The sequence below is a fragment of the Rhododendron vialii genome, chromosome 8a, assembly GCF_030253575.1.
Source record: "Rhododendron vialii isolate Sample 1 chromosome 8a, ASM3025357v1".
NCBI classification, from domain to species: domain Eukaryota; kingdom Viridiplantae; phylum Streptophyta; class Magnoliopsida; order Ericales; family Ericaceae; genus Rhododendron; species Rhododendron vialii.
The window spans coordinates 13,146,461-13,166,185 of NC_080564.1; the positions used below are offsets into that span (position 1 = coordinate 13,146,461).

Here is a 19,725-nt window from a genome sequence, read left to right on the forward strand (position 1 = left end):
GAGACAAAAGAAATTGCCGAGAGGCCGTTTGAAAAATCCAAGCAACTCGTAATCTGCTCTGTTTGTTGTATTGTACAAAACAATTTGCCCAATTTCAGAAAATTTTCAGGATATGCAGCGTTGATTCTATTGTACTATCATATAACAAATGCTATGCTGCCTGGTCGTTAACTTGAGGGCTCCAGAATCAGTCAGAATGCGCGAAAGCTGACCTAGACATCCGGTTATAAAAATAAAAAAAGCTATAAGGTGTGGCAATGGACTTTGATGGAGAGGCCTTTAGGGAAATCGACAAAAGGGAAAGCAAAAGCTTGGTCCGTATCATCGGCTAATTCCCAGTGGAAGTTGAGGACTAGGTGGTGGATAAAAATTGCCATCTCGAGCTTGGCAAGTTCTGATCCCGCACACAGCCGTGGTCCACCCCCAAATGGCATGTAGTTATTACTCATTGTCGCGCCTGTGGTTGAAGTACTAGATGAAGATGCACCAGTGTTCTGCACCAACAAAAAGAATATTCGTGATTTTTGTAATGAATTTCAAATGATGTTTTTAATAAAGTTAGTAATTGTGTCTTCTATACATAAAAGACGAATATGGGAATGAAAAATTGCGGTGAAATCTTTTATAGCTAGTGATATAGTGTGACGTAACAATAATAGTTGGCAGATGTGTTGGGGTCCTAACCTAGCTACACTTGTACCAAAATACGAGAGACCTATCCAAAGCATCAAATCAAGGACATCATCCACCATGACAACCTCTTGATCTAAAGGGAAAAAAGTTGTCAAGCTTTGCAGCTTCATATTGAAGTTAATTGCTACGAAAAAACTTGATGATATAACATGATTAGAACATCTTGTTACATGAACACAACGTAAAGTATAAATGGGTTGCATGAAGAAAATAAGTTCATCGGAAGTTGGTTTCCGAAAATTATGAAAGTTGATTTTTTGAATCTTGTTTGGAATTTAAATTCGGAATTATATGGATGTATTTAGTAATTAACTTCCGATTTAATCGTTGTTGCTCGACATTTACCTACCGAAAGTTGCGATTGTTTGTTTGCATTGCTTGAGAGTTATTGGCACTCGACTCGACACTATTCATAGCTACGGCCAAGCTCGAATTTTCCTACTCGAGCTCTGGTTTTCTCCACACCCGGCCCCTAAGGTAGCTTTGCTCTGGCTCTGTTTTCGACTTGAGCACCATCACCCATGGAGGAGGAAGATGGAGATGACAGTGGAAGAAGATGGAACGGCGTGTTTTATTTAAGACAGGTAAGGGATAAATTAATTTTTACACATTAAAGCATTTTTGTCTTAAGTATGTCAAATTTTAAATGGATTACAAAGAGAGAAAAAAATGGATTGCAAATAGTCCACCCCTATATTACTACTTGTCTATTCAAAATTTTCCGTAGAATTTAGGCCTAATTACATTTAGCCCCTAAACAATCACACTTTTTAAAATTACCCTTGAGCTATAAGACTTGACACTTGACTACCTTAAATTTCAATTTGGACCCTTTATTGGTCTTCATGCAAAAAAATAGACAAAAAGTCTAGCATCTGAATATTATCAATATGCAGATTTATACGCATATCATTCTTGACATTTGGAAGAAATAACAGTTGGAAGTATTTTAAGATCTTAGGAGGTAATTTAAAAATGTGTGAGGGTTTAGACAGTTTAAGATAAGAAAGTGAAGGGTTTTGTAATTTAGGAGGTAATTTAAAAATGTGTGATAGTTCAAGGAGGTAATGTGTAATTAAGCGTAGATTTTGTTTTGCTCTGCAGCTCTGACTAGGAATTTTTGCCTTGGGAAACAATGACTACAGATCGAGGTAGCAATCCGTTGTATTTATTCAAAATGAACGTACATAAAGTTTTGGAGCCGATTAATATTCATTGTTGTTAGAACGAGAAGGTTCGTTTGAGATCGTAGAGGAAGCAATCGCCCTCAGATTTATATTTATTGCTCCAGGTTTCTAATAAATTGGAGAGGAAATTAATCACCATTTTCTAGTTGTAAAGTATTGGTCGTGTATCAAGTGGGTGTTTGCCTGTTTGGCGTAGCTTTTTTAGGTTGATTCTGAATTCTGGTTTCTGATTTTACATATTGAAATTGTTTGGTGTAGATTCTGATAATGCATTATGCCAGAATCACTTTTTAAAATTGAAAAGTAGCTCCGGAGCTACTTTGGGATTCTCATTCTGGATTTTCAAATATTGATGACTATTTTAACCTTCGCTCTTTTAATAAATTACGTTAGATACCAAAGTACTTATAGATATTACTTGTACAGTCGGGTTCCGGTGAGGGAACCCGCATTTTTTTAAAATGCGGGACTCCCCTTCCCGATTGAATTTCGATGATCCGAGCCGCTCAAAGTGATCAGAACGTGATTTTAAGAGTCCCCGCGAGAAATCAGCAAAAAAAATGACTGGGAAGGGCTTCATCCGAGCAGTTTTCATTGAACGGTTCAAAAAAAAACTGCTCGGATGAAGCCTTTCCAGGTCATTTTTTTCGCTAATTTCTCGCGGGGACCCTTAAAATCATGTTCTGCACACATTGAACGGTTCGGATTTTCAAAATTTGATCGGAAAATAAAAGTTCCTCATTTTAACAAAGTGAGGGATCCCTCACTTGATAATTTGTGTATTACTTGTATACATAAGCATTTATATATTATATATGTATTTGTATATACACTCTATACGTTTATGGATTTGTAGGTATTTATATTATCTTGATATAAATGCATCGAGGCGGTTCCGCGGACAACCAATTAAACACCTAAAAAAACACCCAAAATTCCAATCTCCCGATCAAAATTTTATGATCCGAACCGTTCAGTATGTGCATAATGTGATTTTAAAGGTGCCAGCAAGAAATTAGCAAAAAATATGACCGGAAAGTGCTTGTTTTGAGCAGTTTTTAATTGAACCGTTCATCAAATATAAGCTAAAAACTGCTCGGATCAAGCCCTTCCCGGTCTTTTTTTTTACTAATTTCTCGCAAGTACCCTTAAAATCACTGATCACATTGAGTGGCTCAAATCATTAAAATTTGATCAGGAACTATGAGGTGTTTTTTTAGGTGTCTAATTAGTTGTCCCCGGAACCGCCCTGTATATCGGGGCGATTCCGCGGACAACCATTAAACACCTAAAAAAACACCCCAAATCTCAATTTCATAATTCCCGATCAAATTTTTATGATCGGAACCGTTCAATATGTGTAGAATGTGATTTTAAAGGTGACCTCAAATAATTAGCAAAAAATATGACCAAAAAGTGTTTGTTTTGAACAGTTTTTAACTAAATCGTTCATCAAATCTAAGCTAAAAACTACTCAGATTAAGCTCTTCCCGGTCTTTTGTTTTTGCTAATTTCTCACTGATATCCTTAAAATCACGTTCTGATCACATTGAGCGGCTCGGATCATTAAAATTTGATCGGAAACTATGATGTGTTTTTTTAGGTGTCTAATTAGTTGTCTCCGGAACCACCCCGTTAATCAAAATAATCATAGTTTTGCAATTAGTAAATATTTTGATATATATATATATATATATATATATATATATATATATATATATATATTGGAACGGTTCAAGGGACACCCTAAAAAAACACCCATAATCTCAATCTCATAGTTTCTGATCAAATTTTTATGGTCCGAACAGTTCAATGTGTGCAGAATGTGATTTTAAGGGTGCCCGTGAGAAATTAGCAAAAAAAATGACCGAAAAATGTTTGATTTGAGCAGTTTTTATTTGAACCGTTCAATAAAATACTGTTCGAAACTGTTCGGATCAAGCCCTTTCTGGTCATTTTTTTTGCTGATTTCTCATGGGTACCCTTAAAATCACGTTCTGATCACATTGAGCGGCTCAGATCATCAAAATTTGATCGGAAACTATGAGGTATTTTTTAGGTGTCTCCGAAATCGCCCCGTGTGTATATATATATATATATATATATATATATATATATATATGTATGATAATCTCTATAAAGATCTTTTCATATGAGTAATTTAATATTGTATACTACTACTACTACTTAATATCATCTTTCAAATATTACAAAAAACATTAAAGTTTGCCCACCCAACTTTATAATCCCATGTCCGATTATTCTTTGGCCATGTTGTTTGTGTCTTTTAGTTTAAGCGAAATTAATTTTCCAAACTAAAATAAATAATAAAAAAACTTGATGCGCAGAGATAATAAACTTTATGACGAAAAAGAGTGTCTAATAAATTACTCCATAGATTAATCCATTACTTGGCAGAATGGTTCAGCCACTCCTCTCCCCTTTTTTTTTTTTTTTTTTTTTAAATTTTTATGGCTACTTCTGCCACCTTTGAAAAAGAAGAAAACAAAAAGAAAACGAAAAGAAACCGGGCCGGCGCCCTCATATTGGAAATTACTACCCTTTTTCCTTTTTTCGAACGGCTCGTATTGGAAATTAGTTGAGCCAGCGTGCAACTGAGACCCACGAAAAGCACTTGTGCACGTGCACGGGAGATCCCACCCCACATCCACATGGGGAACTTTAAATGAAGTTGGTCCCCACCCCCCACACGCACGCACGGGAGTAGGGAAGGGAGTGGGTGTACTCGAGTACACCAAACGTATGGTGGGGACCCAATACCCGTACGTGTGAGACCAACACTGTATCTCGTCAAATTTAATTGATGACGACAGTTCATCATCGTGGCCCACATCTACGGCGCAGAGAGAGAGAGAGAGAGAGAGAGAGAGAGAGAGAAACGTAGTAGACTGGAGTTCTTGGGCCCTGCCAAGGATTATTAGCAGCCAGGCCCTGCCCAATCCAATGCTTAAACGTATGAGATTAAAATCGCCAATTTTCTTAATTTGTCTCGTTTACTTAATTATAAGTAATATTTAAATTGGATATCGATAAACATATAAACACATGTTGTTTTGAAAAAAAAAAATAACGGTTATAGACTAGTTCATCAAATGCTTACAACTTAATTTTACGGTGTGATTCACATTGATAGATTATAGACTAAAGTTTATCTGTCTTTGTCTCTGGCCGAACATGGTGGTCCTTTGATGTACAGATAGGCCTATGTGGAGATGTGGATTAAGATTTGTTTGGATTTTATGGAAAGAAAAGAAAATTAGATAATATTTTCTCTTCCATGGTTTGGATTAAAAAGAAAGAAGGGAGATGTTAAATCGTTCATTTTGTCTAGCTTTTGAAATTGGTCGCGTTATGTTAAACAGATTAGACATTAGTAGCGAAATGAACAAAACACATCTATTTTTCAAAAAAAAAAAAAAAAATTAACGGTATCTATGAATTTGAGACAAAATTTCAAGATAAAGTCGGAAATTTTTTTAATGTCTTCACCAACGTCCAGTCAATTCTATATCGTACACTAACACTAGAGACAAAAGCAAAAAATTAAAACGGTTCAAATCATATTCGTAGACCTGGAATAGAGATCATTTAACCGTATCAGACTAGCTGTGTGCCTCAATCAAAGCAGGCCCCCATCCCAATCCGGCCCCAGATGCAACCGACTGTCTTTAATGAAAGAGGAATTTGGATGGACCTCATTTTTGGTTCATAATCATTAGCAGTAGGGCTGATTAATAGTGACTTCTGATTAATAATAGTCCAACAATAATTGTAGTTTACCTTTAGAGTCACCAAGAGGAGAGGGTGTGTGTTTCCAGGTTACATCAAATAAATTTAGATTATCTTATAGATAAACCGGCCGACTTTGTGTGGTTGGTATAAGATTATAGGAAAAATAAAAATCTAACATACTTTGTAAAAGTAAAAAATCAAAGTTTTATGCGTTTAAGTCCTTGGAAAGTGTAGAGACCGCATCGAAATTTGTTTTTTTATTTATTCTTCTTGGTTTGTTGACAACCCAATTGGTTGTCAATAGTATAAGCGAATGCAGTAAATACGTAGTATATCGAGACACAAGGTAAGAGTCTAGGGGAAGGGAATTCGCACGGTCGCGTGTTCATTATAAGTATTTCAAAAGGAGAACTGAATTCAACGGACCTGCCATCTCCATGGATTAAAGTGATGAGGTTGGTCGAAATGTGAAGGATCCAAATGCACGGCCGCAACCACCGGCAGCACCTTCCAACCCCTTGGAATGTCATAACCTTTTTAAAACAGAACAAAAAAATGGGGTAAAAAATGGGTCAGATTCCGGTAACTCTCTCTCATCAACTGAATATCTTATGCTGAGAGTCATCGCTTTGAATGAGGGTAACTTTGCCTATATATATTCGGTGAGAAATGTACGGATTTTGTTTTCGTAATTTGAACCACTTTTTTCTATGAATTGATTGGTAGGAGCAGACCGTGCAAAATTCACCTCAATTGAATATTCGATCAAAAACCCAAGAATTGAACTTTTAGATCAAATACTTACCGATATTTGGTTGAGCTAAACTTTTGCCTGAACTCCGAACAAATCAATTCATACAATATAAGCGGTTCTAATTAAATCCACAACTTACCTCATCGAACGTGGTAAAATTACATTTACCCAAAATGAGGATAAACAAAATTGCTCTCTCTCATGCCACATACCTTTGTACTTTACATCTTTGATTGCCTTTCGGTGCAGAAATCTCACCACGTTGCCAAATCTTAAAGTCTCATTAATAACCTTCACAAAATCAGATATGTAATCCTCAATTAACGGCCTGTAAATACATGTAATCACGAAATAAATTGGACATATTAATCAAGTGGGTGAGCTTACGCATTGAGTGAACTCCATCTTTTTGTAGTCTTCCCAATTCAATTCTCTCTCTCCTGATTGCTTCTTGGCCTTGGCAATTTCCACGTGCTCTTCCTAAATTCAATTTATGGTCCCCAAACCAATCAATAAAAGGGAACAAGTCATAGTCTGCAAAGTTTATTATCTTCTATAATTACGTACTCAGGGTACGTGTATGGGCGATCTAACCCATCCCACGACTAATTTTTGGGGACTAATCCTACCGTCCAGACTCCACAATTAATTGGGTGTCCCGACTGAAACGCGGGCTTTAAATTTTGATAGCAACAATAAGATTTTTAACGTGAAACCTAGAAACAGTCACATAACATGAAACTTAGAAACAGTCACACGCATTGACAACAAGATAATATATATATATATATATATATATATATATATATATATATATATATATATATATATATATATATATCGTGAGTTATCCTCTGCAAAAATAAATACTAATAGTTTTGCATAGATACAAAATAAGTTGCAATTTCTTGATCGCCAAAAATAAGTGGCCATTTGTACCGAAGTGTTAGATATGGGTCAAAAATTAAGGAACGGGATTTCAGCTTACGTGCACCTCAACTAATCCTGAGGTACCATATATACACCGTCCACTAGCGAGGCCCCACTTGAAGCCGGAGCAATTGCTCCGTATAGACTGACCCCAAATGAGTTGATAACATTTGAGAGGTTTCGAATCTAAGACCTTAGAATCCCTAAGTCTTAAGCTTTGACCATTAGGCCAACCCATTGGGTTATACATTTGTATGGACAAAGGCATTTTTTTTTGGTACCACAGAAATAAGTATGGAGAAAGATGATACTTACTCTCAATTGCTGAACAGCTCTGGAACAACCTTGCAGGAAATATATGGCTAAAGCTATGGACACTGAAGAAGTTTCATGGCCAGCAAAGAGCAAGCCCAACACCAAGTCCAGAATTTGTTCCTTGGAGAGGTCGGAATGCTTCAGGACCCATCCAAGAAGATCATCATCGTCCAAATTCTCAACTCCCTCCCCCATCTTCCCAATCCTCTCTTCCATCTTTTGCTCGATAAATTTCAGGATTATCGATCGAGACTGTTCAGCAAACAAAAAAAGAGAGGAAACAAATACAAAATTCAACTTCGTATTGTGATAGAAACGAGATAGACGGAACAACATTTAGAATATTCATAAGTCAAACTAAATCGAGTCTTGTGTCCTGATCAATTGGGACCAGCTACATAAATGTTACGAATTACAAAATATTCTAATACTCCACGCTTCGGCCTTCCACATATACAATAAAAACAAAGGCAGGCGCCCGTGGAAGAACTCAGAGAGTACAAGTACTATGAATTAATTAAAAGACTCCCTCAATAGTGAAGTTACCTTTAAGGCCTTTCTATATGCTGTCCCAGGAAAGTTCAAAGGAGCGGACACCACTCCTTTCATGAAAGTAATGTACTCTTTTTTGAGCTCTTCAGTCTCAGGCTTCCCAGGATCCAAGCTCATGATATTTTTAGCCATCAAATTGAAAGTAAACTGCAAAACTAATCAATTAATCCTTCACAGTCTCACTTAAGCAACACATCAGTTGAAAAAAAAGAAAAAAAGAGAGAGAGAGGACGAGAGGGTTTTAGACAGGCTCAACAAAGGATGAATTAGAATCCTAAGGAGTTAAACGTGATGGTCAAGACGTGAAACTTAGGGTCTGCTCTCATAAGGTTAGGTGCTATCAATTCTCGTGAGGTCAATCCATGCGAAATTAATTCTGTGCCAACTTTAATTAGTCTCCACTAGTGGATAGTGGAATTGGTCTCCCAAAAATTAGTCAAGTTGCGGATAAGTTGACCCTAGACACCCGGAGATATCAAACAAAAAAGAAGAAGAAGAGGGGAGGCTGAGTTAATTAGTACCTTCTTGGCTTCATCTTGAGCACAAAAGGTTGAATTGTCCTTCCAAGAGCTAAGCACAAGCAGGGTTTGTTTCTCAACCTCTGGCAAGAGATGAGTTTTGAGCCTAGCATTGCTCAAGAAGTTGAGAGATATTATCCTCATGTCTCTATGCATGTCTCCAACCAAAACCAACATAGACCATTTTCCCAGAATCCCACCAATACTGCTTGGGTAACTACACTCAAACAACCTCCCTTCATTCTGCAGTATGAATTTGTTCAGCCCTGCATCTGCCGACACTATCGTCGGCCCACCGAACAAATTCGACTTGTAAATCTTTCCATACCTGCAAATATTCAACAAACTCGATTTATCAGTTCTCTTTTCGGATTTCCCACTTAATCGATCGGTTGCTATTTCAGGATCAGTAGTTTTCATAACACTTCTTAATAACTTCTCACTCGAAACTTGTTTGCTACCACTTTTTGAGGAAATGGAAACTAAGCTAAAGTTTCTTTCTTATTATAATCTCAAAATTATTTTGGCACAAAAGAATCTAAGACTAAAAGAAATTAAGCAATTAAAGGGACAATTGTGGTGGGTAAGGTGAATTAGCAGTAATTTACCTTGATATGTGTTGCTCCATGAATTCACCTATGGTTGTGGCTGAGTATGGCCTTAAATAGCCAATGGTCTCGCCGATGAAAGGCCAACCCATGTTGCCTGGTGGGAGATTGAGAGTGTTTTGCTTGCTCTTCTTGACGACGTTATTGAAGATCAGAACTAGAGCTATGACTGATGGAAGAATAAAGAGTAGAAATTCCAAGTCAGACATTTAGACCGACTCTCTCTCAATCTCTCTCTCTCTCTCTCTCTCAATCACAGAGACTCACACTTAAGCAAGGCAATCACTAGTGAAGTCTACCCACTACGTTTGTGGAGTACTTGTGCATTTGATGAAAAAGGAGCTCAGAGCTTTGAAATCTGGGTTATTTCTTTGCAATAAATCAATAACTTAATGGGTGCTTTTTAGCCAATGAAAGAGCCACTTATATAGGCTTCTTTTTTGTCGTCTTGCGGATTATCAGTAGTCGTCTCTATTATTCGTGTACTTAGGTTCCAGGGAGAACAGGTATTATCCATTGAATGACGTAATAGTATCTGATTTTATTGGGAGTTAGGAATCTCCTACTAGTAATTACAGTATCGGTATCTCGAATGGTACTCTCTTGTCTCGATTTGTTTGTCTATTTTTTGATTTTTTCATATTCTAAAATATTTGTCCATTTGACTTTTTAATGAACTAAATGTCCTTTTTGTCCTTGCTTTTTTCAAAAAAAAGTAACTTTTTAAAAAAGTTTAAAGGGTAAATGTTGAAAAGTTAGTGTTTGTAAGTGTAATCATTATGTTCCCTAAAAAAATTGAGTTCCCAAAAATAGACAAACAAATCAGGACGGAGGGAGGGAGTAATTAGCTGGACTTGCCATAATAGGTAGGTCTTTCCTAATATGCCCCTAATGATTTACTATTAGTATGTCATAATTACACAATAGTAGCTATAGTATGATTTGTATGAGACTTTTTCTCTTTTTTTATTTTATTTTATTTAAGAAAATCCTAATAGAATCTATCGTAGGAGAAAGGAGAGTGGAACTCTTGCCAAATGAAGAGCTGATCATACCTGAACTACCAACCGGGTTAATAGGTAACTATGAATTTTAAAGTCTAGTTTACGATCGTTATAAGCCCTGGCGTTTGGGGCACACGCGACGCATGTGCAACCTTGATAAATAAATTTCCTCTCCCTCGTGCTTAAAACGAAACCAATCAAAGAAAAAGAAAGCGAACAAAGCAAAGCAAGTGAACCATAAATGAAAACAAATTTCACCCAAAACCCAATTGTAAGCCCTTGGCCGTGTATGAAACTTCTTTGCAAAAATACGATGGTAAAATTTTAAAATGGCACCTGAACTTTGCAACAAATGTCACAGAAATACCTGAACTTAAGTTTATTTCAATTAAACACCTGTACTAACAAAATCTCCAAATTTAGACACCTGAACTTAAGTTTATTTCAATTAAACACCTGTACTAACAAAATTCCCAAATTTAGACCCCCGCCGTTATACTCTGTCCCAAAAATTGCTGACATGACATCTCCAACCTGTTTAAGTTGCCCATTGCACATATCTCCAACAGAGGACGATGCACCCAAGCGAAACCCATCATTAGAAGTCTGCCCAGCAAAAAGAAGAACTAGGTTTGGGCAAAAAAACATGGTTTGGAGGGAAAATGACCTTAACCTGATTGATTTCCCTCCATTTCTCTCTCCAGAAGTCTGCCTATGGGTTTCGCTTGGGTGCATCATCCGTTGTTGGAAATATGTGCAATGGGGCAACTTAAACGGGTTGGAGATGCCATGTTAGCAATTTTTGGGACAGAGTATAATGGCAGGGGTCTAAATTTGGGAATTTTATTAGTACAAGTGTTTAATTAAAATAAACTTAAGTTCATGTGTCTCTGTGACATTTGGTGCAAAATTCAAGTGTCATTTTGAAATTTTCCCAAATACGAATATAAGGAGTAGTAGTCAGGAGAAACTGCTATGTAAGGGTCATCATTTAACCCGAAGGCCCGCGACCCGCCCAAAGCCCGCCCGGCCCGCCAGGCTTTTACCTGGACCGAGCCCGTAAAACGGGCGGGCTAGCCCGGCCCGTAGTTTGTAATGGGCGGGCTAGGGCCTATGAATTTTTACTCGGCCCGGCCCATGAGCCCCCTCAAATTAACAACTCAATCCAAGTCGTTCATTGAACGTAAAACATTTTTTCAAGAGCTCCCTCAAATTAACATCTCAATCCGATATCTAGAAATACTCGATTCAACCATCTAACTTTTCACTGTCCTAAAATTTGAATAAAAACTTAGATGATTGGATCGAGAAACTATAGGTATTGGAATTAGTTGATTTTTTGCGAGAACCTTTGAAAAAATGTATTACAATTAATGAACAGTTTGGATTATTTGTGTAGGATCCATAATGGGACCCACACTGGATCTGTGCACGCAATCTGTGTATATATGTGTTTGAGTAGCCTTGTTCATTTTGGAAGGGAAAGTTTTAAAAAAAACCTTGAACTTTCAAGAACTTTACAAAAAAATACCTAAACTTTAACTAATGACAAAAAAATAGTACTTGGACTCACCATTCTGTTAACAATTAGGCCCCACCGTCCAATTCCGTCAACTTGTAACTGATGGAGCTAACGGAATATGTTAACCTTTCTTTTCTTTTTTTACTTTTTACTTCAAAAATTACTTTTAACTCTTTATTTAATTTAAAAATAAATAAATAAATAAAGTTTTTTTTCTTACTATTTATCAAAAATTACTTTAACCTTATTTTTTACTACTATTTACAAAAATAACTTTCATTCTCTTTTTTTTACTCCCCCCCGGCTCTCTCTCTCTCTCTCTCTCTCTCTCTCTCTGAAATTCGACCTTACACCGCCAATCAATCCCACAACCAACCACCAAAGCCAAAGCCGCAATTTTAGAAATTCAAAATTACATTTAACCTCCTGCCTTTAACCTCATTTTTTTTACTTTCAAAAATTACTTTTAACTCTTTTTTTTTTAGTAGTAGACAAATATGGAATAATTTTTTGTTACTATTTATTAAAAATTACTTTAACCCCCCATTTTTTACTTTCAAATTACCCCCCTCTCTCTCTCTCTGCGTGATTTAAGGTTTGGACATTGGAAAAATCTGAAATTCCCCTATTGGTTGGTTGTGGGGCTTATTGGTGGTGTAGGATTGAATTTCTAAAAAAAGAGGGAGATAGGGAAAGGTAAATTTTGAAAATAAAAAAACTGGGTTAAATAATTTTCGTAAATTATTAAAAAAATGGGGGTGAAATTAATTTTTGGGAGACAGCAAGAAAAAAAGAATTTTATTGCATATTTATTTATTACTAGAAAGAGAGCTAAAAGTTAATTTTTGGAAGTCAAAAATAAAAAAAAAGAGGTTTAAAGTAATTTCAAATTTTTGAAATTGGGGCTAGGGCTTTGGCTGTTCGTTGTGGGGTTGATTGGTGGTGGGGTCGAATTTCTAAAAAAAAAAAGAGGGAGAGAGAGAGAGAGGAAAAAGTAATTTTTGATAAATAGTAAAGAAAAATACTTTATTGTATATTTATTTATTATTAAAAAAATAGTTAAAAGTAATTTTTGAAAATATAAAGTAAAAAAAGAAGAAGAAGGATAACACCTTCTGTTAGCTTCATCAGTTACAAATAGGGATGACAATTCAACCCAAATATAAAGTAAAAAAAGAAGAAGAAGGATAACACCTTCTGTTAGCTCCATCAGTTACAAATAGGGATATGACAATTCAACCCGCCCCGCCTCGCCCCAATCGGGGCGGATTTTTGTTGTATTTTTCTGGGGTCGGGTCAGGGTTGGGGGAGAATTGGTGAACCCTGGTCGGGTTCGGGTTGGCGTTACTCTGTTCGGGTACCCAACCCGACCTGAAATTATTTTATGCATAAAAAACTACTCCCTCCGTCCCATAATATTTGTCCGGTCCGCAAAACAAAGACGTAAAAATAATACAATTTTTGTAAGAAAAGTTGAAAAAAAATTCAACAATTTACTAGATCTTAACGAGTTCTTTTAACTTATGAAAAAAATTTGAATTTTTTCTTGAAAGAAATACATTATTTTATAGTCCCCGTTTTGCAGACTCGACAAATATTATGGGACGGAGGGAGTATTTTTATTCTTGTATTTTTACTCTTACAACTAAAATACCAAATAAAATATTAACTATTTCTTCCATTTTGTTTTTAGATAATAGATTTTGTTTAAATTATAATAGTTATTTCATAAACTTTTATTGTTTGTGCTAACTTATTTTAAAATCTAGAACATATTTTATCAATGGAAAAAAAAATTGAGCGGGGGCGGGGCGGGGGTACCCATAAATTACCCAGTCCGGGTTCGGGGGCAAGGTTAAATTTTCGGGTCGGGTCGGGGTGAGGCAAAACCCACCCCGCCCCGCCCCATTGCCATTCCTAGTTACAAATGGACGGAATTGGACGGTGTGGGCCTAATTGTTAATGAAATTGTAAGTTCGGGTGTTTTTTTGTTATTAGTTAAAGTTCAAGTGTTTTTTTTGTGAAGTTCTTAAAAGTTCAGGGGCTTTTTTTGGAAATTTTCCATTTTGAAAAGAGCAAAATGTGAGTCAGTCTCAAAGAGGAGTCTACACCAAAATTTGTTTTCTGCTTATATAGATAGAATAGATGGGAAATGCTATGGTGTCTACCAGCCAAAAGGGGACACCATAGCACATTGATTATGCCTCCTAAAAGTTTTTTGTTATGCCTTCGAGTGGTTATATTATACCATTTTTAAAAAGTGTTATGCATTCGAATGGTTTGTTATGATATTTTTGAAAAAGTGTTATGACGTATTATAATAATAATAAAAAGGTTATGCCCCTAATCCACATAATGGCATAACATGTTTTGCCATTTAATGGTTTTGCTTATGCTGTAAATGATTTTGTTATGCCAAAATTTACGGTGTCTCTAAAATGATCAGAGACGCCATAGCACTATCCATAGATGATTTAAGGTACTTGTCTTGTATATAAAATCACATTGGATGATTTATGGTCACCATCTCTCCTCTATCTCTCTCATCCATCTCTTTATTTTTGTGGTAAATTACGCTTTGCATTAATAGAAATTAAAGTTCGAATATAACTATTGTGTACGGGACCCCCATAATATCATCTAGGAATTTTCCTACAACCTCAGTTGGACATTCATTAAAAGCCAAGCAGCTATTGCCTTTGACCTCCGTCACAAAATTTGTCATACCATCCGCACACTGATTAACTTCATGGTAGACATGGTTAATCGACCGTATTCCCAACTCCTGCATTAGAGTTGTTGATGTACAAAATTGGTTCGTCAATCCGAGCTCCGTTTTCTAAGTGTTCCTACAAAACAACGTCCAATGACTAGGGGTGCTCTCAGTCGGGGACCCTCCGATGATAAAGTCAGTTTGTGAATTGGAAGGAAAATGCTCTGTAACTTTTAAGAAAAAACAGAGTCCGTACCTTTCTTCTTTGCTGGCCCTCACCTTTATACGAGCCCTTCCCACTTGGGCGGTTTATGCGATCGTGGAGGTTGGTAGCGGTTATCTCCGGAGGAGTGGAGGCAAGTTGTGCTGTTTTACCCACTGGCCGGTGTTACCATATTTTCTGATCTCAGTCTAATCGATGGAGAATATCAATCGACGGGAAATTGTTTTGTAATTTGCTGGAATGTGGGATGTGAAAGGTGGAGTTTGGTTTCTTGCCGTTTTCAGAACTTTTTTGGAAACAAACAATGAAGTGGGTGAAATATGAAAGAAGAATAATAAATGGACTTTATTAATTTCCAAAGTAGAAGTACAACCGACTAAGATAGTTGAGTGAACGCTTACAAGTTATAACTACTCCTAGAAAAAAGAAAAGATAAAGGCCTGTTGGCATTTGTTTGTGTCTCGAAAACTGTCGCGATCTTACACATAAATAGAGGCCTTCCCTAGTTTGAATTTAAATCTTCCCCCCAAGGTAGCAGTTAAGTTTTCTTTCCAACTCTGGTAAATAACTTCCACGAACAATGAAGCAACCACGTTTGGAAAACTACCCCTTATCATAAATAACTGCTCCTTTGATCATGAGAAAACTGAACATACTCCTATTTGACACTTGTAACTTGATCGATGGAAGAAGCAAATCAAATAAAACTTAATTGACAAAAGAATATGTCATATATTGGCCAGTTGATGTATAAGTAATCCCAAAAAACTTTATCGTAGTTTTGTTATAACTAACCAAGATTTAACTTAATTAAGGCAAACCAGAGCCACCTTTCATTTTCCAATTATGCCTTTCTATTTATGCCACGTGTCATTCAATTGACGGGGGAAAAGCAAAAATCACAGTTATGGAGCAAACAACCGGTGGTGAATCATGGGATCGTGGGTGGTTTCTAACAGCCCCCTCCAATTTCGGGTGTGAAAGCGAGAAAGGCATGGCTTGCCGAGCGTCCTTCTGAAATTGGTTAGATTGTCTGATCCAGTCTGGCCGAGAAACTTTGGGTGAGAGAGTAGGGGATGCGTGTCGCACGGCCCCTCATCGTTCAGTCATAAGTTACGAAAAACGTAACTCATCAAGAGTCTTGCATGATACTCCATAATGTTACTAAATTGGCGTTCCATGTATAGGAGTATTTCCAATAATCAAAGAAAGAAATAGCCGTCATAGCATCTGTTTCCACTTTATAAGGTCCTTGATGGCCATCCCTAACAGCCCCCAAAGTTCAGCTCCCACTGGGCTAATCCTTCAATTTCTAATACAAAGCCTCTCACGCAATTGCCATTGTTGTCACGAATTAATCCTCCTCCAGTCATTAAGTCTGAACGCTTGAGAGCTCCATCGATCCGTCTTGAATTTGATGGAGTTTGGGGGAATCCATTAATTTGATCAATTTCGTGCTATATGTATGTTTTGCTTGATTCTTTGGTATCCACAACATGTTGCCATTCAAAGGATCATGCAATTGCGCGCATCTCTTTTAGATTGCCGCCACACCCTTCGGGCTTGCTTTTTGCCTTCTTTTTTTTGGGCACTGTCTTTTTAATTGTCCTATCTTAATTTTTACTAGATTTTGATATAAATTTTACTGTGAAACATTTGTCTTTGACAATGGGAATCGTAAAGTCTAAATATATAGACCAAAATTGAAAAAAAGGTCGTATAAGACGACGGTAAACAAAAGATTGCCTTTAGCGTCATCTTCAGTGAATTTTTCATCTTTGGCCAATATTTTGATACTTTTCCGATTCTTTTCATCTAAATGAACGATGTGATGTAAACATTATACCCAAATCTAATAACATATATTTAAAAAATCAAATAAAAATAAAATTAGTCCAAAGGGGGCTCGAAGATACTTCTTCTCATTGACTTGCTGCCATCGAATTCATAGTCTCATCACTAGCACAGTCACCACCACCTTAAACTTGTCAATACAACAAAAACCTCATTTATTTCTGAAACACAAAAAAATAAAGACAACACAAACCTCGCAGTTGAGTCTGGACTAGACGAGTTTGTGAAAAAATTGAAAAACTTCTATGCTCAAGTCCTTCCATGCTAGTCTCGAGTGGAATCAAAACGACGCGATCAAACAGCAAGCCAGGATACAACCTAAGCAGCCTCTTGAGCGACCTGATACGGATCAGGATTCCCTCGTGGAGATGAAGGCCGCCCGTATAGACGGGTTAGCAAAACAGATAAAAAAAAAATGGCCCCTGCCACAGTGGAGGAATTAGTCTAGGCAACAAACTCGCCCTTCACTTCAGAAGTTATGTAGACGCCATTTCAACGGAAGTGTGTAGGTTGGGGTTCCGCGGAGAGTCTCTTATGTGTAGATCTCGTGTGAGCTGAAGAGGTGCAATTGGTTGATGGTTAGTAAGGGGAGAGGAGGAGCAATCTTGTGGGGTGAGGGAAAGAGCAAGAAATACAGAAGAGATAAAGATAGTGTGTCCCTTGTTTCTTTCCGCGAGGCTAACGTCTGGCTTTTCTGGATAGAATGAGTGAGATCACCTTTTCTCCGAGGAAGAATGTTCTCATTCCTCAAATTCAGTGTTCACACATACTCTTTCTCCAGAAAAGTCAGCTCTCTCAAATCAGGAGGAATGTTAGAGGTATTTATACAGCACTTGGGCCTAGGTCAGGCCCAAGATGGCGCTCCTATGAAACCCCTACATGTGTCCCTCCTGTACCTCTGGGTCTTGGAGAAACTCGTCCTCCCACGAACTCTTTTTCGCGGGAGAGCTCGATTCTCCGCGACGCAACCTCCGTCCCAAGCCACCAAGCCACAAGAAACTCCCATTTTTCCCGCCGGAGCAAGGTCGCGACCCTCGGTAATCATGTTCCCATCGCAAAGCTCCTTCCGGACCCTTCCTTGTGACCTGGATGAAACTCTGGGGATTCTTTGATTAGATCTTTCTTCGTAATTGGTAAACTTCATTCACTCATGGGACTTCACCTGTGGTCCTCTACTGCTGAGGTTGTCTTAGAGCTCATTTCTCCATTCCGCGGAGCAGGCTGACTTCCGTGGGGACTACCTCTTCCTTGGACGTTTTCCGTTGGTGCTTTCTTCCATTTTTTTTTATTCACATGTTCTTCCCAAATTGGATGGTCAAACCTCCTTCTTCGGGTCAAGGTTTGACCAAGATCTATTTTGCGCGCGGACTATATTGCCACGTGTCCGCTGCCAATTCGAGGGTCAAATAGTCTCCTCTGGTCAAGGATCAATAATTTTGACTGCACCTACAAAATGTTATAGGCCCCAGTTGGAGACATTCAGAGGCGCTACGGACTAGTACGGAAACATACAATTCCTTCATGCATCTCCAGGCAGTCCCTGATGGACATCATATGCCGAGCATTCCTGGTCACGCTCAAAGCAAATGCTCAAGCATGGTTTAATAAGCTCCAAACCTAGTAACTTCGAAGAGTTGGGTAAGAGCTCTGTAAGTTAAAGTATTTTATTATCGGGCAACGATACAGTAAGCCGTCCACCTACTTGCTAACCATCAAGCAGAATAGATAGAAATCCCTACGGGTATCCACGGCCAGGTTCAACAAAGCAGCCATCAAGTGGAAAGTGTGGATCCTGCGAGAACCATTTTCCTCTGGTCCTACACTTTTTGTTTGAGGATTGCCTTTTGCTGCCACCAATTGGATAGAATGATATCCTCTATTCAACTTCTATGTTTTGCACATGAACAGACTCGTTAGAGACACCCCGGTCCAGTTGGTTGACCAGAAGTGCCCTCCGACGGGTATGTGCATGCGCTAGTATTTTATGCAATGAATTAGAAAGACAAGAATATAAATTGAACTCAAAAAAATATGAAGACGAAAACTATTCAAAAACATCTGCCTATTATCAATTACGCTTTTCCTTTTTAAAGAAGAATTTTTTTTTAAAAAGATATGTCCGTGCATGAAGGTACGATTCAAAGAATTTTAGTATTCAATATGGCTTTGAGTGTCCTGAGCACACTGTTCATACCTTAAGGTCTGATGCAAGTTGATAATGAGTTTGCAACAATTGATGAATTGTTGAAATCAATTGCGTACCGGTTAGAAGGCATTTGCGAATCATAACCATCAATTGTCTCCAATAAATATAATTTTCAGCAATTAAACACCACGTTCAGGCATAGGATTTTTCATTGCCCATCCGTACCTGAACAAATTGCCCTCCCACTATTGACCTGCCTCACAAACAAACTTGAATCAACCCAAAAGCTATTTTTTATTTATTTTTAATAAACTTACATTTACGAACCAATGGTCTAAGACCTAATGGCTGTAGTAAACTTAATATTTTCTCCATACTGGACAAATCATAAATGTAATAAAACCTAGTTGATTTGATGTTCTCAGGTTCATAGTCAATACTTACCTGCAGAGAGTATACGAGAACCTCATATTATCTATAAAATTTCTGTTTTGGTATTGACTTTTTAAAAAATGAGAGAGTTTTTGAATCGGATTTTGAATAAACATGAGAGAGACAAAAGGATTGATTTGGATCTTTCCAAAAATGGCCAACCCTAAGATCTCTGCCGTTGTATTCAAGGGACTGGTTTAGACCGTTAGATTTATGTATGTATATAAGATTCAAAATTAAAAAATTAACTAAAAATTAAAAAACAAGATGAAATTTTGTTGAAAATTAATTTAATGGTCTGCATATGATATGATAGAGAGGAAGAGATAAAGATAGAGATAGATAGTTTGGCTGCATTATTGTTTGACAAATAAATACAAGAAACTTTCAAGAAAAAAGGGGGCAATATTAATTTCTCTATCTAGCAGCCTCTGAATAGAGATAACAACATGTATTAGCCGACAGTTTCCCATGCTACCCACCAAAATATTTTCAAATCATGATCCTGTGTATAAAGTTTC

At 37.3% G+C, this 19,725-nt stretch overlaps 1 protein-coding gene across 1 annotated transcript; it reads right to left on the reverse strand.

The window, feature by feature from the left end:
• On the reverse strand, nucleotides 1-9,735 carry LOC131336713 (cholesterol 22-monohydroxylase CYP90B51). Its single transcript, XM_058372650.1, has 8 exons — nucleotides 9,311-9,735; nucleotides 8,706-9,030; nucleotides 8,179-8,331; nucleotides 7,633-7,884; nucleotides 6,775-6,867; nucleotides 6,600-6,678; nucleotides 6,060-6,166; nucleotides 1-494 (listed from the first exon to the last, which is right to left on the reverse strand). Exons 1-8 carry the CDS (start codon nucleotides 9,517-9,519, stop codon nucleotides 243-245), a joined length of 1,470 nt encoding a protein of 489 aa, XP_058228633.1. The 5' UTR covers nucleotides 9,520-9,735; the 3' UTR covers nucleotides 1-242.
• Nucleotides 9,736-19,725: the final 9,990 nt, after the last annotated feature.

Bases quoted from the DNA above. Each gene is read 5' to 3' on its own strand.
- LOC131336713 (XM_058372650.1), bottom strand. From the start codon at position 9,519: ATGTCTGACTTGGAATTTCTACTCTTTATTCTTCCATCAGTCATAGCT. The intron at 8,332-8,705 runs GTACTAATTAAC...TTAGTTTTGCAG, and splicing joins CTCAAGATGAAGCCAAGAAG to TTTACTTTCAATTTGATGGC. The intron at 495-6,059 runs GTCCGTTGAATT...TTGTTGGTGCAG, and splicing joins TTAATCCATGGAGATGGCAG to AACACTGGTGCATCTTCATC.